At 40.4% G+C, this 25,856-nt stretch overlaps 2 protein-coding genes across 2 annotated transcripts; one reads left to right on the top strand and one right to left on the bottom strand.

Moving 5' to 3' along the window:
- Nucleotides 1-2,839: 2,839 nt before the first annotated feature.
- On the top strand, nucleotides 2,840-4,464 carry LOC104091157 (GDSL esterase/lipase At1g58430-like). The gene is made up of 3 exons (XM_009596436.4): nucleotides 2,840-3,618; nucleotides 3,748-4,003; nucleotides 4,108-4,464. Exons 1-3 carry the CDS (start codon nucleotides 3,025-3,027, stop codon nucleotides 4,314-4,316), a joined length of 1,059 nt encoding a protein of 352 aa, XP_009594731.1. The 5' UTR covers nucleotides 2,840-3,024; the 3' UTR covers nucleotides 4,317-4,464.
- A 92-nt stretch (nucleotides 4,465-4,556) lies between these two features.
- LOC104091158 (exocyst complex component EXO70B1) lies at nucleotides 4,557-6,855 on the bottom strand. Its single transcript, XM_009596437.4, has one exon. The coding sequence runs from the start codon at nucleotides 6,661-6,663 to the stop codon at nucleotides 4,795-4,797; it is 1,869 nt and encodes a 622-aa protein (XP_009594732.1). The 5' UTR covers nucleotides 6,664-6,855; the 3' UTR covers nucleotides 4,557-4,794.
- Nucleotides 6,856-25,856: the final 19,001 nt, after the last annotated feature.

Here is a 25,856-nt window from a genome sequence, read left to right as displayed (position 1 = left end):
AAAAAAATTAGGAGCACTGATGAGCGAAATTTATCCTCTTATTATATAAGTGAGAGTTTAGCAGCCCTCCCTCAACATGCTTGCTTCATTACAAGGGTATTTTTGGAGTTTCATACTTTATCTGCTTTAAAGGTATTGTAAATGCTAGCTTTATCACCTGTACATGCTGATATGTTATGCTGAAATTGCAAGGCCCGCCTGGATTTTCCACGTATAGTTTTTGATCAATCTGCCTCAGGTGCAGTTTTAGCTATCTGTTTCGCTTGCAATCTTATCCTCGTTACCGAGCTAGCACAGTTATTTTATCTTGCTTGTATACTTCCAAATCGTCAACACAAAGCACAATCAAATTTAATTATTCTATTCTCACTTGGAAAAGGCAACACTATCTCATGGTCTTACTTCTCTACCCAGATTCACATTAAGTGAGTCAAAGAAAAATTACCATAAACACTGATTTAACATTAACACTTGCATTGAATATGTACGGTCGAAAGCCCATACTGCCATTAACATTCAACAACTGAAGCTCGAAGTCGCTCAAAGATGATGTCCTTAATGCAAAGCTCAGGCACCAATGTTCTCAATCACAGCACCTTTGTCCATCCTCTTCACAATACCAGCAATAACCTGAAACATAGCTATTTACCCTAAAAAAAATGAGTAACAACTAAATTTGTACGCAGTTTAAAGGATATGTGATTTAATTCAATACGACTGATTTAAGAACAACAAGTAATTAAGTTAAAGATAAAATGAACGATCAAACTAATTGTAATGTGATGATCAAGCCCGATCTTAAGTTGAACGCTGAAATTCGGCCTCGATTGGATCCTCGATATAAGCTCGGTTGCGATTAAAGAAGAGAATAACTAAAGAATACTTTGAATAACAGCTAGAAGACAAAAATAAACTTTTATTGCTTCGATTTGCATGTCAACAATATGTCAAAATTAAAAAAAAAAACTCTCCCCTTTATACATTAGGGGAATTTCAGTCCTAATACAAGTCTAAATAAGGTAAAAATCTTCTTTTTCCGGTAAATGCCGATCCGCAATTGATGTCGGGCGGGATTTATGCTGTAATATCCGGTTGAGGGCGAATATTACGGTTCCCTATTTGTCACGCCTAATCGTTACTCCTTTTTTCGTGGTCTCAAAACTCTACTTGGTCCGGGTGCGTTATTTTGCCGTGCCCGATCCCAGATACATCGTTCACTCTTCTCGGGTTTCGATACGAGGGGTCCTTCGGCCTTGCTTGTAGTGGTGTCGAACCGTGCTTCCCTCTTGTTTCCTTATCGTGGAATCGGGGAAAACTTTGCCCCCGATTTTGCCTGTACACAGATAGTCCCTTCGCTTTTCAGAGAGTAAATTTATCGAAGTGACGGGAAGCGATTAATTGATCCTGGTTCCTTCTTCCGTTTGCTATAACTGAGTTGACGGGTAAGTGAAACCACGTGTCAGCTGCCGGTTAAACGTCCTCGAATGCGAAACGTCACACATTGATTACTCCCTCTCTATAAAAGCTTCGGTCATTTTTTCACTTTTTTACTTTCCGACTCCAGAACTCCTTAATTTATTCCCGAACTTTTCACTTGTTCTTAACCTCTTCAAATCTTCATACATTGTTCTATACACCTTCCTATCATCATATTCCCCTTTTCAAATCTTCATATTCCATCTTCAAACCTTCAAGTTTGACCTTTAAACCTTCATCCTCATCTTCAAATCTTCATCCCCTCCTTCCAATCTTCATATTTCCTAGAATTTGATGGCAAAGACTTCGAAATCTGTGCCTCAGCAGATTGTCCCTTTAACTTCCAATCCGGCCACGGATGCTGAGGTGGCCCCGGAACCTCCCATGAAGAACTTCATCCCCGGAGGCTGCTCTATTAAAAACGACTTCAAAGTCGAAAAAGCCTCCAGGCAATAGGATCGGGGCGAGGAAGTATGGAGGTACATATGCTCCATTACCGAGGATACACTCTCTACGGTCCGGGAGGACTGCAAATGGGAGGGCAAATAGGTGGTCGTCCCCGGTCCTGACGAGGACATTACCACTATGTGGAGGGGTATCTAAGTGCTTACACATACCCCTTCACACTTGCCCCCGTGGACCCCATAGTCCTTGATTTCTGCAGAAGGTACGAGGTCTGCCTTGGGCACATTCATCCGTCCTTTTTCGTTTTCGTAGTATCGTGCAATTATTACTGGTTATTGTTATTGCTTTTCGATCTATTTTCTGGTTCTTGTGATGCTGGTATTATCTTTCTGGTTTCTAATGTTCTTACTCATTTATTGTCTCTTTTCTTCTTCTTGAGTCGATGGTCTATCGGAAACAGCCCCTCTACTCCGTCGGGATAGGGGTAAGGTCTGCATATACACTACCCTCGCCAGACCCCACTTATGAAATTATATTGGGTTGTTGTTATTGTTGTTGTACTTGTCGCATATTGATCATTAAAATATCCACGTGTCAAGACCCTTTTTTTCCAATATATAAAAGCTTTGAAGTTGACTGCACTACACTTGATTTATAGCCCTCTTCTAGATTATTCAACACTAAACTATGTTGAGACAAACCTCAAATAGCGCTCCCATTAGTGGTCAAGAATTAAGGATTACCTTCAATCTGAAAGATCACTAAAGAATTAATTCAATTTGCGCTTCATCTATGTAATATTACCCTCATTGAATAATTAATAATGAATAAGTTGACTGTCAATAATAGATCAAACGAGGGACCAGTGTCTCCAGGTTTTTAGTGCCCTTCATTAATATAGTCTAATCAGCAATTGCACTAACTATTAATGAGGTCTACGCAACTATTAATACTTTCGAATCCTATAATTTGATGAAACCATAGGCATATTTAATTTTCCTCCAATATACGAGTAATTTTCAGAACCATAAATAGGACATTTTTTTTGTTCAACTACGTACAAAGGACTAGTCAAACTTTTCAGTTCCAGATAAGAGCCAATGCATATATTTTGAACAACCAAGAAGGCCTACCATCTTGTCCATGGGTATTACCAGCTTTTTTTTCATCCTGTTGGTGCAACTCTGCAATGGCAAATCTTTGCCCAAGTTCTCAGCCATCCTCATCTTTGGAGATTCAACAGTTGATACTGGCAACAATAATTACATCTCTACGATATTTCAAGGTAATCATCGGCCTTATGGCGAAAACTTCCCTGGCCGGATTCCGACAGGAAGGTTTTCAGATGGAAAACTTGTTCCTGACTTTTTAGCATCCATGTTAGGCCTGAAGGAATATGTTCCTCCTTTTCTACAACCATATCTATCAAAACATGATCTTCTAACTGGCGTCAGCTTTGCATCTGCTGGCTCTGGATACGACGACCTAACCACAGCCGCATCTAAAGCAATCCCCATGTCCCAGCAAATCAAATATTTTGAGCGCTACATAGAGAAGCTCCAGGAGATTGTAGGAGAAGAGAAAGCTCAAAAAATTGTCAGTGCTGCTTTGGTTATCATCAGTGCAGGGACTAACGATTTCATCTTCAACTTCTATGATATCCCAACAAGGAGGAATCAATTTAATATAACTGGATATCAAGATTTTTTGCAGATCCAGCTCCAGAACTTTGTAGAGGTAATATAAGTCCATCTTTATTTGATCCCCCAAATCCCAAAGTCATATATCCAACCACCAGTGAGACATCATATACTAAATTGCAGGTAGAGAAAAATAAAAACATTTATTGTTACATTACCTTTTCAGGATCTATATAATCTTGGATGTCGTAAGATGCTTGTTGCCGGGCTTCCTCCTGTTGGCTGTCTTCCAATACAAATAACTGCAAAGTCCCCATTGCTCAGAAAGTGCATTGAAGAGGAGAATTTTGATGCTCAATCCTATAATGCGAAACTCACAAGGTTGCTAAAACAAGTACAAGCAGCACTTTCAGGAAGCAAAGTATTGTATTCAGATACATATCATCCTTTCATGCACATGATCAAGCATCCAAAAAAATATGGTAGGCTTCCACTCTCCTCCAAGTTCCCTTAAGCAATATAAAACAAAATTATATTTATGAACAGACAGCATCATCTTTTCTGATGTAAAAGATCGATTTGACAGGATTTGTGAAAACTAGACGAGGGTGCTGTGGCAGTGGTACCTATGAAGCAGGTCCATTCTGTAACAAACACCGTCCTGTCTGCAAAAATGCTTCTAAATACTTGTTCTGGGACAGTATACATCCTGGTGAATCAGCCTACCGGTATCTTTCCAATATGGCAATGAAGAAACTACTGCATCACAAACTATCACACAACAAAACCCATTAATTGACTTATACAAACTTCAAGTTCCTTCTAAGTATTCTGGAACTGCAAAGTTACAAATATGTATGACCTAGTACTGAAATCGGTTACCGGGATATCTTATTAAATTTCAATATGAATGAAGTCATTTAAAGTGCATGTTTAAGGAAAATGAGTAGCTTCGACGAAGGTTTGTTCTTGTCTGGTAAGATATTGTCTTCTCGTCAGAGAAGGTTTAGTTCCGATTAAAGATTGCAATAGAGATAAACGCTAAAAGTCATATTCATTTCTGAAAGTATTAACTAGCCATATGGCACAAAGCTCTTCCAACACAAGCAACTAATCAAGCCTAAGATAATGCGTACAAGAAATATTAGAAGGCACAATTGACAAAGGCCATAATTGACCAGGATTACATGAACATACAACAAAATTTCTAAAAGCTAAACTAGCATACATATATGGTACAAGAGATGCAATCACTTGCTTACAGACTTTGTACTCACTTCCTGCCACCAACTGATCCATTGTTCCCCTGAAACAACTCAGTAATTCGAGCTTCAAGATCCTCCACACTAAACTTGACATGCCTCTCCGCATGCCTCCCAGCATCGTGACTACTCTGCAACCTTCCAACAAAGTTGCGGTATGCTGGAGACAAAATCCCAGCTACGGAATTCCTCAAATCCTCCTTCAGTTGCTCATCAAAGATTACCCAATTGGATTGTGTTTTACATATCTCCTCAAAGTAGGAATTGAATAACTTAAGCTTTTCTTTCAAAGACCTTGATGCTCCAGTAGGCGACATAGCATTATTATCAATCTTCAGAGCTCCCAAAACCTTACTCCATGAACTTCGTTGATAATTGACATGATACTGCTTAACTTTGGATGCGTGCTTCCGTATCCAATCATCACCTAGAAGTAATCCCAACTCACTATCTTTAACCTTCTGAACAATGTATCTTTCATTATTCATCATAAAAACAGCCAATAAAGCAGAGTCTTTGTAAATCTTGGATTTTGCTTCCAGATTACTCTCAAGTAACTCCATGGTCCACGCCATTTGAACAGCCAAGGGCGACGATGAAAGCGCTCTATGATCCACTTCTCCTCTATAATCAACAGCACTAGCAGACTCCTCAAAAACCTGTTCAAGAGAAATCCGGGATCGACAAGCTGCGCGGAGATAATTCATCACGTATCGAGTAATCGGGTGGAGCCCACCACCTGGAACAGGCGTTTTGGCAGGATCGCGGCGAATCAAATTCTCCAACTCCATAAAAATCCCTCTAATAGCCTCACCTAATCTTCTCCATATAGTCAAAGCTTCATTCCTCAATAACACACAATATTGATCCATAAACAACAATTCAAATTCAGGCATCAAATCCCTAAGCGCCTCATAAACATCCAGCACCTTGAAAAGTCTCTCCGGTGCCCGACTTGAGATGGCAACAGCATCAGCAAAGTTGAGAAGCTGAATCGTAGAACCTCTAGAAACTTCCATGAATGACAGATCAGAAACAGAGTTGAATCCGAAAAAGACGCGATCGCATAGACGGCGTTCACTCGGGAACAGAATCCGGAGCGCAACGTTGACCGCTTTGACCCATTTCTCAATCTCGTCTTCCAGCTCAGTCCACTGCATTTTCTGCACTTCATCAATACTCAGCTTCTGCAACCCCAGTCTACTCAGACTCTCCTCCAGAAACTCTCTCCTGCAGGCGCTGTACGCGTGCGAACACTCCTTCCCGTATCCGGCGGCCACCATCCTTGTTGCGATCTCGTGAATATCGCTGACGGTTCCCGCCGGTAAAGCGTCAATAAGGATGTCGTAATCTGTAACCGGATGTGCTACAGGAATGTCACTGTCATCTTCGGAATCAGAGGAGTAGTTCAGATTCGCTGCCGGTTCGCCGTTCTGGTAGCGCGTGAGATCCAAGGACTCAGCAGCGCGTTGCATGAGGGTTTTGAACTCATCCTCCAAACGGAACATAGCTTGTTGGAGTAAATCCTCAGCTTTATCAAGACAAGCAGAAACGGATTTGTCACTCGCCATAGGGTTCCACTCGCGAATTGTGGCTATTAATTCGTCAAGGGAATCAAGGAAAGAGGAAGAATCAGCTGAATCGGACCATATGGGATGTTCGGTGGAGACGTAACGAGAGATCTGACGGTGAAGGGATTTAAGGGTTCGTTCAAGTGAAGCACAGCTAGTGGGCTGATCATCAGTGAGCTTTTCACGGAGCCGATTATCGAAACTAGAGAAGATTTGAAGAATATCATCAGTCATAGTATCAGTATGACCAAGAGTTTTAGCAATATGACGAGCAACAGCTATGAGTTTTTCTTCGCCATTTTCAGCCATGTATAAAAGTGAAAATGCTTCTGTTATTGGGTTTTCCAAATTTACTAATGGGGTTTTCCTTTGAATGATCTGAAATATTTTTGGATTTGTGGGAGAAAGTGGGATGCTTGAAGAAGAAATGTGAAGAGAAGAGATGGGGGACCCACAGGAAAGTCATAAGAAAACACGCTCTCTGTTAAATACAGCGGAATATTAAAAAAAGCAGTTCAAGAGTTTTTATTAAAAGAAGGTGATACAGAAACCACCACTATTGCATCTGCAAAGCAATTTCATTTTCACTAACGAAACGAAGTGCTGCATCGAGCAGAGGGGTTTAAAATAGAATCGAAATCGAAAATCGAACCGTATAAGTGGCTTAATGGTTTATTAGTATCGGATTAATAATTTAACGGATGGGAAACAGATTGAATTTTTTTTATTAACGACTTATTAATTTGGGGATGAATTATTCAATTTTCTTAACGGATAATTCGTTAACCCGTTAAGAATATATATATATATATATTTATTTATTTTTATCCATATGTTAATATGTATATTAAAGTAATAAAATTACCTTCCACTTCCACTAACCATTGCGACTGTATTACTCTATTAGACTAGAAACCCTATTCTTAATTTCCCTTATAAACCCAGCAGTCAGCCCTCTCGCCTCTCCCTCTCGTCGTCAAGCCTCTCCCTCTCGCCGACTCGTCGTCTCGCCTCTCCCTCTCGCCGACTCGCTGTCTCCCTCTCGCCATAGCTAGAGCAGCAGATGTAAGTTTCCATTAAAGCTATTTGAATAGGTTTGGCGCTCATAACAAATCTGCGTATTAGTTTTATTACATTAGAATTAAATATTTGATTTTTGGCTTTTCACTTATTAGTGATTTTTTTCTGTATTCCTGAATATTTATACTTGGTGTTTCCAGTAGCCCTTTTATTTAATTTTAGTTCGATCTCATAATAAAAATAGTCAGTCCAAATAAGTTTTTAATTATCGGGTGGCCCGATAACCGCCCGATAATAGCTAAATCGATACCAATCCGTCTGATATCTTATCGGGTGGCTAGCAGATTAATACATTTAAAAACCGATAACTGATAAGCCGAACCGTTAAGAGTAAATAACCACCCGATCCGCCCGATAAGCAGCCCTAACATTGAGATATTGAACTTATGTCTTATTACTTGAAGTTTGAAGCTTTTTTTACAAATTATTAGATGACACACGTTCAAAAAGAATGATACATCTCTATAATTGAAATAATTTAATTTTAAAAGCCCGTTTGGCCATGAATATTTTTTTGCTTTTTTCGAAATTAATGTTTGGCCATAAAATTTTCAATTTTCACTTGAAGATGAATTTTAAAAACTCCAAAAAGCTGTTTTTCAAAATTTTCGCTCAGATCACTCACAAAAATTCAAAAACACCTCAAAATTATATTCATGTCCAAATACAACTCTAATTTTCAAATACCATTTTCACTTGAAAATTCTTCACTTTTTTCGAAATTTTACAATTCTTATGTCCAAACGCCCACTAAAACTCTTCATTTGACTCATTTAATAAAAATATTTATAACCACACAAATATAATGACCCCACAAAGCGTTTATTCCTTAAATTTTTTAAATCAAAATTTTAAAAGTTTTTCTTTTTTTTAAACTCCGTGCCGAGTCAAACTAGGTTATCTAAATTGAAACGAAGGTGGTATTGTACTATGGTAAGTTAGGTCTAAAACAAGTGAGAGATGTCGTGCTTGAGTTTTGCGATTCATTTAACTATTTGTTCGGCTTGCATATGTGAAAGTAAGAAAGTTTTTATTTCCGTCAAAAGTAAAACGAATTTGTTTTCTATACATACAGTTAATCATGAATGAGGGGAGATTCAAGCGTAAATTGCAGTTTAAATTATCGTCTCTTAGTCACTGGATTGGTCAAACTAAAATCTTCCAAGTTCCAACTATGTTTTTTTCCCCCCGAATAAGAAAAGTCTATTTTACTTTCTCTCTAGGGAGAAGCATTGTGCTTTTGGTATTGAAGATGGTTATCTATGATAGTAGAAAATACAATTACTAACATAGTTGTATATGGTCAAAATCGGGCATGTCAGATTTCATAAGCACGAGGAGCTGCCTCGAAAGTAAGCCCGTAATAGACCAGGCTCGAACTCAATGGCAGAATATGAAGCATGAAGATCGAAGTGCTCGCTGAATATTGAGACCGAGCATGACCGACTTCGAGTATGGTATAATAACGGAATGGCGAGATATTAGCAACCGACCGAAGATCTCGGCGGAAATCACGGAACAGATCGAATCAAGCGGTTATTGACGCCAATCATGGGATTTGTTTCCGTTATTAGAATTGTACCTTATTTAGGATTCCTCTACTATATAAAGAGGGACCCCACTCATTTGTAGAGGGGATGGATTCACTGAAAATCATATACACATACACTACTTTCTCTATTTCGCTTACTATCTATTACTGCTCATCACTATTTATTTTCTGTTCTTTATTGTTCTTGTGACTCAACCTCGAGACCATCTCAAATCGAAGTCGAAAGCACTGCTAGAATACTGGTTTGATTTATTTTATTAGTCAGATTATCTATTAAATTCCTTGTTTATCAATTATTATTGGATTGAATCACGTATCCTTAAAATCACTAAATAAGTTTAATTGTTACTTGAAATTTTAGGATAAACAGTTTGGCGCCCACCGTGGGGCTAATAATAATAGTGATTTTTTCAGTACTTATTCTGGTGAAACACACTACTTTACGCTTGTTCTTGTCAAGTATTTTTGCTTTCAGGTTAAAACGTGTCAAACTCACAAAACGCATCCACACACGGTGACAATGGCCTCGGATTCCATGGTCAAAACAAAAATGTGATTGCTCCAGGAATTGAATTGCCACAGGCTAATCACGGGGGAGCACCGGTTGCCAACCCCGTTGATATCAGTTCGCATGTTGCTCTAAATGCGGACCTAGGCGCAGATCTCGATGGGAGTGTATGCAGAGAAGACCGATCTAGTGGCCAAGGAATACAGGGAAGAGGAGACGAGGGAGTCAGTCTCCAAGTAATATTTGAGATGCTTCAGGCTCAGCAAGCCGCTATTGCTCAGTTACAAAATCAACATAGAGCTCCAAATAGGGTCGAGTCGGAAATTACTCGCCGTACCGAGCCGGTACCAGAGAGGCCGAATGGTAACGAATCAGGGACTGATCCTTCGATAATTAAAATGCTAGAGGAGCTCACCAAAAGAATTGAATCAGGGGAGAAGAGAATCAAAGCCAACGATAAAAAAGTGGAGACATAAACCTCTCGAGTTGATCAGATACCGGGGGCAATGCCAATCTTTAAAGGGATGGATTCAAAGAAGTTTGTACAAAAACCCTTTCCTCCAAGTGCGGCTCTGAAGCCTATTCCAAAGAAATTTCGTATGACAGATATACCCAAATATAATGGTACCACCGATCCCAACGAGCATGTTACTTCATATACATGCGCCATCAAGGGTAATGATTTAGAGGATGATGAAATCAAATTTGTGCTGTTGAAAAAATTCGGAGAGACCCTTTCGAAGGGAGCAATGATTTGGTATCATAACCTGCTACCAAATTCCATCGACTCATTTGCCATGTTAGCAAATTCTTTCATAAAGGCACATGCCGGGGCCATAAAGGTCGCAACGAGGAAATCAGACCTTTTCAAGGTAAGACAAAGGGATAATGAAATGCTGAGGGAGTTCGTGTCCCGATTTCAAATGGAACTCATGGAGTTGCCACCGGTCACATATAATTGGGTCGTTCAAGCTTTTACCCAAGGGTTGAACGAGCGGAGTTCGATAGCATCACATCAGTTAAAAAAATTTGATTGAATATCCAGCTGTAACTTGGGCAGATATGCACAATCGATACCAATCGAAGATCAGAGTCGAGGACGATCAATTGGGAGCCCCTTCCGGTTCAGCACATCCAAACATGTCGTCAGTTAAAAACCAGAGGGACGTCGACAGGGAGCCAAGGTCGAACAGAGACCGATATCAACCATATACCGCAGATCGAAGGAACAATAAGGATAATGGTTCAGGACGCAATTCCGCCCGGAACGATCGGAGAAGTGATCGAGGACAGAATTTTTGGGGACTTATGAGCAAGAGTGGTTTTGACAAGTACGCCGATCCCACGAAAGCACCTCGGTTATCGGAATATAACTTTAGCATTGATGCATCAGGCATTGTATCGGCAATCGGAAGGATCAAAGATACTAGGTGGCCCAGACCCATACAAACGGATCCTTCTCAAAGAAACCCAAATTTGATATGCAAGTATCATGGCACGCATGGTCATAAAACCGAGGATTGCAGGCAATTAAGGGAGGAGGTAGCCCGTCTATTCAATGAGGTCCACCTTCGAGAGTTCCTCAGCGACCGAGCCAAGAATCATTTCAGAGAAAGAGATGCCAATAGGAAAAATGAACAGGAGAAACCCCAACATGTCATTCATATGATCGTCGGTGGGGTCGACATTCCACAGGGACCCGTATTCAAACGCAATAAGGTATCAATTACTAGGAAAAATGAACCCGAGATTATGTGCCCGAAAGCACTTTATCATTCAACGACGAAGAAGCGGAAGGCGTTTCTCAGCCCCACAATGACACTCTAGTAATTTCTGTCTTATTAAATAAAGTTCAAGTTAAGCGTGTTTTAGTAGATCCAGGTAGCTCGACTAATATCATCCGATCGAGGGTCGTGGAGAATCTTGGCCTACAAAATCAAATCGTGCCCGCAGCTCGGGTCCTAAACGACTTCAATATGGCCAGTGAAACAGCCAAATGGGATATTATTCTACCGGTGAACATGGCTGGAACCATTCAATATACTAAGTTCCACGTGATCGAGGGCGACATGAGGTACAATGCCCTACTCGGAAGGCCTTGGATCCAAAATATGAGAGCAGTCCCTTCGACTCTCCACCAAATGATAAAATTTCCGACATCAGACGGTGTAAAAATAGTATACGGGGAGCAGCATGCTGCAAAGGAAATATTTGCGGTCGATGAGGTAACACCGATATCGACACTATCAATTTCGGAAAGGTCGTGCATCAAAGATAAATAGGAAGTCAAATAGCAATCACAGCCACCAGCCTCGACCGAACCGGGGAAGCAGGAGATAGAAGAAGAAAGGGAGGATTTTCTGACCCCTCGAACTTTTGTTGTTCCTGAAGATACTGACGCCACCGAATCAACGGTCGAAGAGCTGGAATAGGTTATATTGATCGAGTACCTGCCCGAGCGAAAGGTATACCTGGGAACGGGATTAACCCTCGAACTCAGGAAAAAACTTATTCAATTTCTTGGTGATAACATAGATTATTTTTCTTGGTCCCATTTATACATGACAGGGATTCCACCAGAGGTAACGACATATCGTCTAAGCATGGACCCTAGATTCAAACCGGTGAAACAAAAGAGAAGATCCCAGTCCGAAGTAAAGCACACATTCATAAAGGACGAGGTAACTAAACTTCTCAAAATAGGATCCATTCGGGAGGTGAAATATCCCGAATGGTTAGCCAATGTAGTTGTAGTCCCTAAAAAAGGGGATAAACTTAGAATGTGTGTAGATTATAAGGATTTAAACAAGGCGTGCCCCAAAGATTCTTTTCCACTGCCTAACATCGATCGCATGATCGATGCCACGGCCGTCCACGAGATCCTTACTTTTCTCGATGCCTAATCCAGGTACAATCAAATCTAAATGAACCCGTAAGACCAAGAAAAGACTTCATTTATCACAAAGTATGGAACATATTATTACAATGTAATGCCTTCGGGCTAAAGAATGCAGGAGCTACTTACCAACGCTTAGTGAATAAAATGTTCGAAGAACAAATAGGTAAATCAATAGAGGTTTATATTGATGACATGCTAGTTAAGTCCTTGTGCGCAGAAGATCATTTGGCTCATTTGCAGGAAACGTTCGAAATTTTAAGGAAATACAACATGAAGCTCAACCCTGAGAAATGTGCTTTTGGGGTTGGTTTGGGCAAGTTCCTTGGCTTCATGGTATTGAATCGGGGGATCGAGATCAACCCTGATAAAATAAAGGCCATCGAAGACATCGACATCGTGGATAGTGTAAAAGCCGTGCAGAGGCTAACTGGACAGATAGCTGCCTTAGGCTGATTCATTTTGAAGTCATCGGATCGAAGCCACAAATTTTTCTCTTTACTCAAAAAGAAGAACGATTTCGCATGGACATCGGAATGCCAACATGCATTGGAAGAGTTGAAGTGATACCTATCGAGCCCACCACTTCTTCACACTCCAAAGGCAGATGAGAAACTTTACTTGTACTTGGCAGTATCGGAAATCGTGGTAAGTGGTGTCCTAGTTTTAGAAGAGCAAGGTACGCAATTTTCCATTTATTATGTAAGTCGAACCTTAGGAGAAATAGAAACTATATATCCACACTTAGAAAAATTGGCACCTGCACTGATAAGCGCCTCTAGAAAGTTAAGACCATACTTTCAATGTCACCCAGTATGCGTATTAACCATTTACCCACTTTGTAAAATTTTGCACAAGCCCGAACTGTCAGGCCGATTGGCCAAATGGGCCGTCGAACTCAGTGGGTACGACATCGAATATCAACCCCGGACGGCCATCAAGTCTCAAATTTTAGCAGACTTCGTGGCCGATTTCACGCCAACCCTCGTACCCGAAGTTGAAAAGGAACTCTTGTTAAAATCGGGTACGTCATCGGGGGTACGGACCCTTTTCACAAACGGTGCTTCAAATGTGAAGGGATCCGGGCTAGGCATCGTTTTGAAGCCGCCCATGGGTAGCACTATTAGGCAATCTATCAAAACTTCTAGGTTGACTAACAATGAGGCCGAGTACGAGGCTATGATTGCAGGTCTCGAGCTAGCTAAAAGCTTGGGGGTAGAAGTCATTGAAGCCAAGTGTGACTCTTTAGTGGTGGTGAACCAAGTAAACAAAACCTTCAAAGTTCGAGAGGATAGAATGCAAAGGTATTTGGACAAGCTGCAGGTAACTTTGCACCGTTTCAAGGAATGGACTTTACAGCATGTACCTCGAGAACAAAACAGTGAGGCCGATGCACTTGCAAACTTGGGGTCATCGGTCGAGGAAGATGAGATCGGCTCGGGGACTGTCGTTCAACTCTCGAGATCTGTGATCGAGGAAGGTCATGCCGAGATAAACTCTACAAGCTTAACCTGAGATTGGAGGAATAAATATATTGAATACTTGAAGAATGGAAAGCTCCCATCAGACCCTAAAGAGTCGAGAACCCTATGAACCAAAGCTGCTCGATTCACATAGGCTGAAGATGGAACATTATATAGAAGAACATTCGATGGACCATTGGCAGTGTGCTTAGGACCAGGAGGCACTGATTATGTTTTATGAGAAGTCCATGAAGGCACTTGTGGGAACCACTCCGGCGCCGAATCACTGATTCATAAAATCATTAGAGCAGGATACTACTGGGATAGCATGGAAAAAGACACTAAGGAGTTTGTTCAAAAATGTGATAAATTTCAAAGGTTTGCGCCGATGATCCATCAACCCGAAGAACAACTTCATTCAGTCATACCCTCATGGCCACTCATGAAATGGGGAATGGATATCGTTGGCCCTCTGCCATCGGCCCCAGATAAAGCTAAGTTCATTTTATTTATGACTGACTATTTCTCTAAATGGGTTGAAGCACAGGCGTTCGAGAAAGTGAGAGAAAAAGAGGTTATAGACTTCATCTGGGATCACATCGTGTGCCGATTTGGAATACCTGCAGAAATAGTATGCGACAATGGTAAACAATTTATCGACAGTAAAGTGACGAAATTTCTCGAAGACCATAAAATAAAAAGGATATTGTCAACACCGTATCACCCTAGGGGGAACCGACAGGCCGAATCGACGAACAAGACTATCATCCAAAAGCTGAAGAAAAGGTTGAACGAAGCTAAAGGGAAGTGGAGATAAATTCTACCCGAAGTCCTTTAGGCATATCGAACAACATCAAAGTCTAATACAGGGGCAACTCCATTTTCCTTAGTATATGGCTCCGAAGCTTTGATTTCAGTTGAAGTCGGAGAAACTAGCGCCAGGTTTCGACATGCAACGGAGGAATCAAACCATGAGGCTATGAATACTAGCCTCGAATTATTAGATGAAAAACGAGAAGCGGCACTCGTTCGAGCGGCTGCACAAAAGCAACGAATCGAAAGGTACTACAATAGAAGAACCAACCTTCGCCACTTCAGGGTCGGGTACTTAGTCCTAAGGAAGGTCACCATCAACACTAGAGATCCTAATGAAGGGAAGCTCGGCCCAAATTGGGAAGGACCCTATCAAGTCCTCGATATAGTCGGAAAAAGGGTCTTATAAACTCGGAACGATGGACGGCGAACCATTGCCAAGCAACTGGAACATATCACTTCTCAAACGATATTATTGTTAAGGTATGACTTTCTCCCTTCTTTCATTTATATATATTCAACGCTAACTCATTGCAGGAGTTCGACCAAAGATATCGAGACCTCGGGTTTTAAAGTACGCATTGCACCCTTTTTCCCTTAGATCGGTTTTTTATCCCAAATGGGTTTTTCCAGCGAGGTTCTTAACGAGGCAACAATTATGTGCTACCTGAGGACAATTCAACAGTATCCAAGGCTTCTTTGCAATCAACCTCGAATACTAGAAGGCATTACCCTCGAATGTTGTATTCTCGAGAATAGTACTTCATGTCAAAGGGCCTCGATAGGGAAGCTTTGTAATGGGCCAAATGGTCAAGTGAACCATGTCCAAATAAATTAGTCGAGCCCTGATGGCAAAACATATGCGCATATATAAACTATTCAAAGAAGCATTCTCTCTTCATTTAAACATTTTGTGTCTTGAAGAAAATCCTCTACTATACAAACCTCATGCTTATGATATTGTGAGAAACGGCTCAAGAGCCAAAGTGCAAATATACACTCGGGGACTAGCATCGATGATAGGCATATTCGAGTTATCTAAACTCAAATTCATAAGACCTAAAAGAGGCACCCCTCGATCTATAGGCCAAGGCCACCATTCTCGGGGACTGACATTTCAAACAAGTTCGAAATGTTATTGGGAAATAACCCCAAGAGGCATACCTGAAGGCTATAGCCAAACTAAAGGCTACGGCCTAAATAACGCGGCTCGGAGACGTCCGAATTCCGCAATAATGATAGGCCTTCAAATTCTCTGAAAAAACGGTTAAAAAAGGCTACCCTTGGGAAATAATCAAAAGGGATTTGATAGAATCAGCCCTGAAAATACTTAGGAGGTATCAAATTATCTTTAACACAAACGTGCTAAGGCACAAAAATCAAAAGGGTTTCAACCGTCATCGGACCCTCAAAAAACCCAATGGGTAAAAAATACATGCTAAGGCATAAAGCATTTTTTACTAAGTCTTTTAAGCCGAAAGGGGCAAATAATAGCCGTCTTTTAGAGGCCATATCGGCCCAACCTAAAAGGGCCTAAGGCTCAATACATTTAGAGTTTGAGACTTTGTTCTCACTCAACTCGGACCTAAGGGTTCCACTATTCCGAGTTCAAATAAAGTTGACTTGATTTTAGCTCGAGGATCCACCATAAAACCTTAAGGGTATGTTACTATAAGTTCGAAAATTACCCATTATTTGATAAAAAAAACATAAGGGTTCGTTCTATTCTAAGTTCGAAACATACTCGAACTTAGTTATAAAAATAGTGCAGTCATGGCATCGATCAAGCCATCCGAAATCTCGAACATATTATTGAGCTCGAAGACTCGCCCTTGCGTGTCTAAAAAACCTAAGGGTTTGTTCTAAGTTCGAATTAGTGTTCACTCGATTACAGAGGCTGCAACAACAAAATTTTCACAAGGCAAAAGCAAAAAACACGTTTGAACATAAAACTGAGAAGACATTCAAAAGAAGTTTTTCTATTATATATTGAAAAAAAGGTTATGTACAAGAGACCGATCAAGGTCTTACAAAATGAGAAACTAAGTCCTAACTACGGCCGGTTTCGACCTCTTCTCCGGGAGCAACTTCTCCCTCAGGCCCCTCATCGGATCCGCCTCGACTGCCTTCTTCATCATCGTCTTCGTCATCGAAGGAGGCAAGCTGCCTGGCTTCAGCTTCAAGCACTTTGGCTCGGGCTATCTCCTCGGAAAGGTCAAAACCTCGAGTATGGAGTTCCTCGAGGGTTTTCCTCCTAGATTGACACTTTGCCTAGTCAATGATCCGTTGCTCTTATTCAGAAGCCTCCCTTAGCTGCATTTGAGCAGCCTCAGCATTGGCTCGGTACATGGAAATAGACTTGTCCGCCATGACCTTATCTTCTCGATCTCCGCCTTGGCCTCAGCAAGCCCGGTTTCAAGCTCCTCGATCCTCTTGGCTTGAGCCGAACTTTTCTGTTTAATGCCCCAAAGTTGAACCTCGGCCGATGACAGTTGGCCAAGGTAGTTTCTTTTTCCGCATCCAGGCGGTCCATATTCTCCTTCCACCGATCACAATCGGCCTTGACCTGATCGACTTCTCCCTGAAGTAACTCGATCCTTTCAACCTTTTGCTGCAGCTGAGATAATGAAGTATTAGCCTCCACAGTTAGGTCGAGTCCATACTTTATCAAAAGGATGCTCACCTACTTATCTAGCTCGGCCTCTTCCTCACGAGCCTTGGCCAAATCCGCTTGAAGGTCCTTTATAGTTCTGTCTTTTTGGCCGCAAAGAAGCTTTAGAGCGTTCCTCTCCTCCGAGACCTTTTGTATCTCGGTTTCACACTGGCTGAGGTTAGCTCGAAATATGGTGAAGGCCTATACGAAAAAGGAAAACACAAGTTAGATTTAGAAAAAAAAAAGTAAAGAAAAGAAGTGCAGTAAACTGATTCTTACCCGAGATAAGAGACGTTGGGCCTCTTCTAAAAGAATAGATGTATCTCTGATATCAGAGGCATCATCGACACCAGTAAAGCAATCCCGAAAGGGATCCCCAACATTAGAGCCTCCGCCTATATTAGGGTCTTCGACTCTCGAGCTTCCCTTAGTGCTTCCTCAAAAAAAGTCGGAAGAAAAGGCAAGTGACCTGTTGTCATGGTCCAAAGCAAGTCGCTCGGGACGCTGTGATCGATCTTTGGGGGTCTTAGAACCGGCCCGTCCGGTGTAGCTGCAGATGGGCGAGAAACGATCTCGACCTCTAGTAATTCGAGATCCTCACCCGGTTTCTTTTTGGAAGCCTCTTCGACACGAGGCTTGATATTAGCGGCCGCCGTCGACTCAGAAGGTTTGGTGACCTCGACGGCTTTCCTAGGTTGGACTGTCAGTGCCGAGGCATTTTCCTCTTCTTCCTCTTCTTCGTCTCTCAGGTTTTGGACCGAGTCCATCGTGAGAGCGATTACTTTCCTCCTCACCCTTCGAGGTTTGGGCTTGGGGTCCTCGGACTGCGAGGCAGTTTTCCTCTTCTTGTCTTCCCCCGGCTTCGGAACCGGGGACTTGGTTTCTTCCTCGCCACTTGAAGGCCTCAAAATGGCATCCTCGGTCAGGCCTGCATGAAAGAAAATTAGTGACGAATGAAGTATAAAAAATGTTTTAGAACATGAAAAAGGAGATCCTTACCGTGGTTCTTGGCCTCCCATCTACTCCTTGCCAAATCACGCCATGCGTGTTCGGCATAAGTGGAAGTTGAGGCTAACTTCTGAACCCAATCTTCGAGGTCAGGTACCGCTTGAGGCATCCAAGGAATAACTGCATATCGAAAGGGGATATCAAGAGAAGTCAAAGAAGGTACGAAGAACAAAGTTTAAAAGATCACTTACGGTCGAAGTTCCACTCATTTGGGAACGACATCTTCTCTTCCGGGATAATGTCACGAGTCCTCACCCGTATAAAATGGCTCATCCAACCCCGATCCTTATCCTCGTCGATGCTCGAGATCAAGGCCTTCGTTGCCCGACATTGGAGCCTGATTAGTCCTCGATAGATTCGAGGCCTATACAACTGCATGAGGTGATTTAGAGTAAACTCTAGCCCCTCGGCCTTGCTAGAGAAGAAGCACAACATGATTACTATGCGTCATAGAGAGGGGTGGATTTGGCCGAGGGTGACCTAATATCTTTTACAGAGATCAATAATCACTGGGTCGAGGGGATCCAATGTGAAGGGGTAAGTGTAAACACTTAGGAACCCCTCCACATAAGCGGTGATGCTCTCTTCGGGAGCAGGAATTTGCACCACGACCTTGGGATCCCAGTTGCAGTCCCTCTTCACGTCCTCGAGGTGGCTCTTCGTTATCGAGCACATGTACATCAACACATGCTCACATAGGCCCGAGATTGATGAAGGGTTTTCGACCTTGAAGTCAGATTTTAGAGTACACAAGTCGGGAACATATTCGTGGGGAAGCGGATCTACCAGCGCCTTGCCGCCGGATGACCGGGAAGAGGAGCAAGAAGCTTTCTTCTTCTGCGGTACGGTCTTTGAGGTTTTTGCCATTTGTATAAGTAAATAAGAGCAAAGGAAGATGAAAAATTGGTGGTTTCGGTGCTATCGAAGGTGGCTCTACAGACGGCGAAAAGGAGGAGACGGGAAGAGTGAGAAGACAGAGGTTTGATTAGAGCAAAATTAAAGTTTGATTCAATGAAGGAGCGGGTATTTATAGGATCACGACGACAGATCGGTGGCGCTAGTGGCCGACCGCTAACTGACATGCATTAATGATTTAGGGAACTGAACCGACTGGATGTTTTGATCACATCCGTCACTTATGTCATGAGGACGATATCATGATCGAGGTTTCGAAAAACCAAGGCTCAAACCGTTTCTTATCATTTTATTCCAAGAAACGTGGGGACTATCTGTATACGGTCGGAATCGGGCATGTCAGATTTCGTAGGCACGAGGAGATGCCTCGAGAGTAAGCTCGTAATAGACCAGGCTCGAGCTCAATGGCAGAGTATGAAGCATGAAGATCGCAGTGCTTGCTGAAGATCGAGACCGAGCATGACCGACTTCGAGTAAGGCATAATAACGGAATGGCGAGATATTAGCAACCGACCGAAGATCTCGGCAAAAATCCTGGAACAGATCGAATCAAGCGGTTATTGACGCCAATCATGGGATTTGTTTCCGTTATTAGAATTGTACCTTATTTAGGATTCCTCTACTATATAAAAAGGGACCCCATTCATTTGTAGAGGGGATGGATTTACTGAAAAACATATACACATACACTACTTTCTCTATTTCGCTTACTTTCTATTACTGCTCATCACTGTTTATTTTTTATTCTTTATTGTTCTTGTGACCCAACCTCGAGACCATCTCGAATCGAAGTCGAAAGCACTGCCAGAACACTGGTTTAATTTATTTTATTATTCAGATTATCTATTTAATTCATTGTTTATCAATTAGTATTGGATTGAATCACGTATCCTTAAAACCACTAAATAAGTTTAATTGTTACTCGGAATTTTAGAGTAAACAATAGTAGTAGAGGTCTTGCAGTAAATGCCTTGGATCTCTATTTGAGTGAATCTATTTAAAACTAGGTGTATTCCCGCGCTTGTGCGGGCGGGTCTGCCATAACGACATAATAATAACTAGTATTATTTAAATAATTAAGCTCTATATCACTACAAGTTTATATTAGCTCCGTAAATACTAACGTTAGCATTTGTATATTTATATCACGAAGAAACATAATAATCACCATATGAATGTTCTTTCACCGCATGGTAGTAAAACGATGTGCCAACTAAAACAAATGACAATTTCATAATATTGATTTTTATATTTATCATGCAGATTTGCTTCAAGTGATTTTGAACAATAATTAGGATGAAGAAACATAATATATATATATATATATATATATATATATATATATATATATATATATATATATATATATATATATATATATATATATATATATATAATTTTAAATTATTACATAAAAGATAAATATAACGATCAGACCAGTCGTTTTGAGCTTTAGCAACCCGTTTGGAGGTTCGAAACTTTGAGTAGCTTCATATTATGCATTTTGATTTGCGTGTATGGTTGGTTTCGATGTTCGAGAGGTTCAGGATTGATTTGGAAGAGTGATTCTCATTGTGAAAGCTTTAAGTTGGAAGAGCTGACCAAGTCTAGCTTTTGTATAAATGACTTCGGACTCGGGATTTGTGGGTTCAACAGGTTCGTATGGTAATTTTGGACTTGGGCGTATGTTCGGATTTGAATTTCGATGTTCCTAGAAGGTTTTGGCTCTATCTAGCGAAAGTTGATAATTTAAAAGTTTTGAGGGTTCATAAGTTTGATCGGGATTTGACTTTGATGTTATCGGACTCTGTTTGGTGTTCCGGGACCTTGGATAGGTTCATTTAGTTGATCGAAACTTGTGTAAGAAGTTTTGTTCTAATCCGGAATGTCTAAGTGTTATTTGGACACGTTCAATGAAGTTTGAAGGTTTAAAAGTTAAGAGAATAATTTCGATCTTCAATTCTTGGCTTTGATATTATTTACAATGTTTTGAGCCTTTGAATAAATTTGGCTAATGTATTTGGACTTATTGGTATGATTGGACGGAGTCCCGAGAGGTTCGGGTGTGACCCGGGGTGGTTTCAGACCATAATTATGAGTTTTTGCATTGCTAGTTTTGCTGGTGTTAGTAATTCATCGTGATCACGGAGCGACTCACAATCGCAGAGGGTAATTTCGAGGGGGGGTTGTTATATGTGTTCGCGGTTTGGAGCTCACTTTCACAAAAGGAAGTGGGCTGGTGCATCACGTTCGTGCTTGCATGACCGTGTTCATGATGGTCTGGAGGCAGGCGGAGCTTGGCCTTCGCATTTGCAAATAAGGCCTCGCGTTCACGTAGGTTTGAGCTGAGTGGTGGTAGCGTTCGCATTGAAGGCTTTTGCATTCACAAAGTGTTACTAGGGCTGGCTAGGGAGACTTTAGCCTCCGCGTTCGTGAAAGAATTGGACGGCCTGGCAATCGTGATCACCGGTCTTCAGTCGCGATCACGTAGTTGTATTTTATGGCTAGTTTCATTTGGTCGTCACGATCGTTGGAGCTCTGTCGCGATCAGAAAGAGTAGTACCTGGGTAGATTGATAAGTTGAAATTTTGGGATTTTTCCTCACTTTTCATTTAGGAACATTTGGAGCTGATTTTGGGTCGATTTTGAAGGGCCATTTCACCCACCTATTGAGGTAAGTATTTCTAACCCACTTTTGATTATATTTCATGAATATGTACGAATTTAGGCTTGTAAATTCATGGGTGAAGGTGAAAATATGGGTTTATGGAAAAACACCTACAAGTTTTATTTTTGATTTTTGATCATGAATTTGGAGTCCTATTGAGAAATAAAATATATATATTTGAACTCATGAGGCTATGGGTAATATTAATCTTCGAAAAGTTTTGGAATCCGGGCGCGTGGGTTCGAGGTTGACTTTTGGCAACTTTTCGTGCGAGGTTGGAAATTATTTCTAATTGATAAATTATGTATTCTTGAGTATGTTGTTATTGGTTTCCACATTCTTTGGCTAGTTTTGGGTTGTTTGGCATTGGTTAGAGGTGTTAGAGCCGCGTAGGAGCCGACATCAGATTTCGAAGCGAGGTAAGTCTCTTTTCTAATTTTATAAGAGAGAACTTATCCCCGTAGGTATGCTATATGCGATGGGTTATGGGAGCTATATATATACGAGGTGACGGGCATTCGTGCATGCTAGATTTTCGATACGTCCGGTAGACTTAGACTTATACCATGCTTTAATTGTAGTACTTAAGTTAATCTTTCCTGTTTAAATATTTTATTCATGTTTTAGCCTGAGACTAGTCTTGCATAGATTACCGATCTTTGTTATTCTAGAGACTTGGCATGCTACTTGATTAGCCGCGAAAATTATACCTTCTCTTACGGATTTAATCTCGTGTTGTACTTATTTGTTCATAAGTTTCATGATTATTCAACTCGTAAGTATATTCCCGAATTGGGCTAGTGACTCGTCGAAAGTTTAATATTCTTAAGGGATCGGGCTGATCGCATCAGCACTAGTCTTATAGGATCGGGACATTCGCCTCGACAAGATTATGTAATACCATTGTTATGGGATTGGGCCTCGGTAGAATTATGTAAAACTACTCTTATGGTATCGGGCCGTTCGTCTCGGCAGGATATTGTAAAACCACTTTTATGGGATCAAACCATTCTCCTCGGCAGGATTATGTAAAATCACTCTTATGGGATCGGGTCATTCGCCTCGGCAGAATCGTGTGGAATATTTCAATACGGAGTCAGCGCGTATATCAGCGTCTTGACTCTGAATTAGCATTTGCACCTGCTATTGGACACATATATTTCATTCGAGACAGTAATTCGTATTTAAACATTTCGTATTTATCCTTCTATTGAGTAGCATATTGAACATATTTATTTGTGTCGTTGCTACTTGCCATGTTTTATACCAGTCTATTTTCTTTTATATATATATATATATATATATATATATATATATATATTTGATCATTGGATTACTAGTAAGTGTCAATATCGACCCCTCGCCACTATTTTTTTAAGGTTATACTAAATACTTTCTAGGTATGCATTGATTTACGTACTCATACTATACTTCTGCACAAATTATGCAGGTACGGAGAAGGGTCTATCTGGTGGTCATACAGGTGCGTAGACGCAACTGCGAAGGAGATTTCGTGGTAAGCTACTTCTATGCTATGATCTGCAACACACAGAGTTCCCTTCCTATTTATTTACTATATTTTGTCTATTTTTCTATTTCAGACAGTTGTTGTTGTCGTAATATTGTATATTTTAGTAGATGCTCATGCACTTGTTACACCGGATTTTGAGTATTTTAGATTGTTATTCACGGTTGTATCGTTGTTATGATATTCAACTTTATATTCTGGTCATGTTATGAATCTTGATGATGATGCTAGTATTTTGGAACTATTTCCACTCATCCATATCGCTAATTATTTTAAAAAGTGTTATGAACTATCGATTGCTGTGTTGATTTACTGTTGGCTTGCCTAATAGCAGTGTTGGGTGTTGATACCCAATTTTGCCCTCATATTTTCTCGAATAGTATATATACTTTCAAAACATCATTTGACATCATTATTTAGTTACAAATCTTTACAAGCATTTTTTTTATAATTTTTCATAATTTTTCAGAGCTTTAAAGCTAATTTTCCTGCATTTAAATTACATGAGTATTTATTAATTACTCCTTTCAATTATTTTGTGACAAATTATTATTTTTGCATCTATAATACTTGCTTCAGATATTTTACTCTATTTGTTTTTATATAATTACATTAGTATTTTTAGGCCATTTGCACAATCTTGCAACAATAGCCTATATTTTATAATTTTATTGCATTTGTTATTTTATTTAAGGTCAAAATAATATCTTATATTTTTATAATCTTCTACTATTATTTTAAAATATTACTATGCATAAATATAATTTTTTATGATTTATTTAATTATTTTATTAAATTATTTTTTACCTTAATTTCTTATTTTAAAATCTGGCCCAAAATTGGGATTAGTTTTGGACCAAACAAGCCCCAAATCCCCAAGCCCAATCCAAACGACCCTTTTATTCCCAACCCAGTCCAAAAACCCGACCCATGTCTTCTTAAATCCCAGCCGTTGATCAAAGTGATCAACGGCTCACAACACTCCTCCCCATTCTCCTTATATCCCCTCACCCAAACCCTAATCCTCATTTCCTAAAGAGAGTCGCCCCTATTCTCTGTCATGCCCTTCTCCTTCATGAACCCTTGTCGTCACACCCCCAATTATCTCCGATTCCGACCTTAATATGGAAACCTCTTACAATTTGCCTTCTATATATGCTCCATCTCCGTGTTACTTACACGATTTTGGTATTACTTAGTACTTGCCTATTTTTGGCAAGTACCAGACCTGAAATCATGTGGAACTCATCTTCAATCTTTAAGGTCCAGACGGTATTCCGTTTATATACATTTATATCAAGGCTATATGGGTCCGATTAGCCAAGATCTACGACCAATTTTCGATTTCTGTCAACTAGGGTTTACCTAATTTTTTTCTAATCCGACTTTTACTGATTCTTCTTGTTATTATTTCCTTATTTATGTTGATTTTACAGTTTTTCTTATTTATTTGTTCGATTTCTATCACTATATAAACCCCTCCCCATTCCCCTTTGAAAGGGACCGAATCGATATAATCTCACTAAAATTTGAAGCTTTGCTCTGTTAATTCCTTCATTATCTTGTTCTGTGTTTTGTGTTGGCCGGCTGAAAGCCAAGGCCACTGAGAGTCTACTATTCGAACTTTCACTTGGTGCGAGCATTGCCCGGGGTTCTTTCGAAGCTCTTGGGAACTTTAACGCATCGAGGTTTCTGGGTTCTTGTGGATCTTTTGTTCTTTATTGTTGTCCGTTTAACTAGTAAGCCACTTGACTTTTGCAATTTCATACCTATGTATCTTTGATTTACATGTGTTCTCACCTCTAAAATCCATGGCTTAATATGTTTTCTGGATTACTTTTGTGCACGATTCTGTTAATTCTACTTTGTTCTAAGTCTCTTTAACATTTAACTTCCTCAAAATGCTGCTAGTTCTGAGATTGCCTAAGTCTAACTTGGATAATCTAACCCTCTTAAGTTCGTTTAACCAGTGTATTGGTGCCTGAATGTTCCCTAAAACATGCTTATTTGCTCTGTCCTTAATCTCTATGATGAATGCTTCACACTTGTGCTAGAACTTCCTGTGTTAATTATGACATGTTCCCCTGCTATTGTGTCACTCAGCATGATCCCCATGCCCCATTAGTGATTGACTTAGATCTTAACAGTTACCTCAACTTGTTTTCCTTGCCCTGTTCAAACCATTTTGTTTTGTGGCATAACTTAGATCTTCTTTAGTTAATTAATCTATTGTGTCAATATCATAATCCCTATATGTGCTATTTGGTATGAATTTGCTATCTCACACTACTCTCAATCTCTGCAATGTTTATCTTGCATGTACAATGTGTTTCAATTTGTATTAAGACCATTCTCTATGATCTTGCTTCTGTGCTAATATGTTCCCCAGCATGTCTATGGTTCATCTGATATCCTGTT

This window comes from Nicotiana tomentosiformis, chromosome 7 (assembly GCF_000390325.3).
Source record: "Nicotiana tomentosiformis chromosome 7, ASM39032v3, whole genome shotgun sequence".
Lineage (NCBI taxonomy): Eukaryota > Viridiplantae > Streptophyta > Magnoliopsida > Solanales > Solanaceae > Nicotiana > Nicotiana tomentosiformis.
Note: the sequence above shows the minus strand (reverse complement) of the source record. Positions and strands in the feature narration are given on the sequence as shown.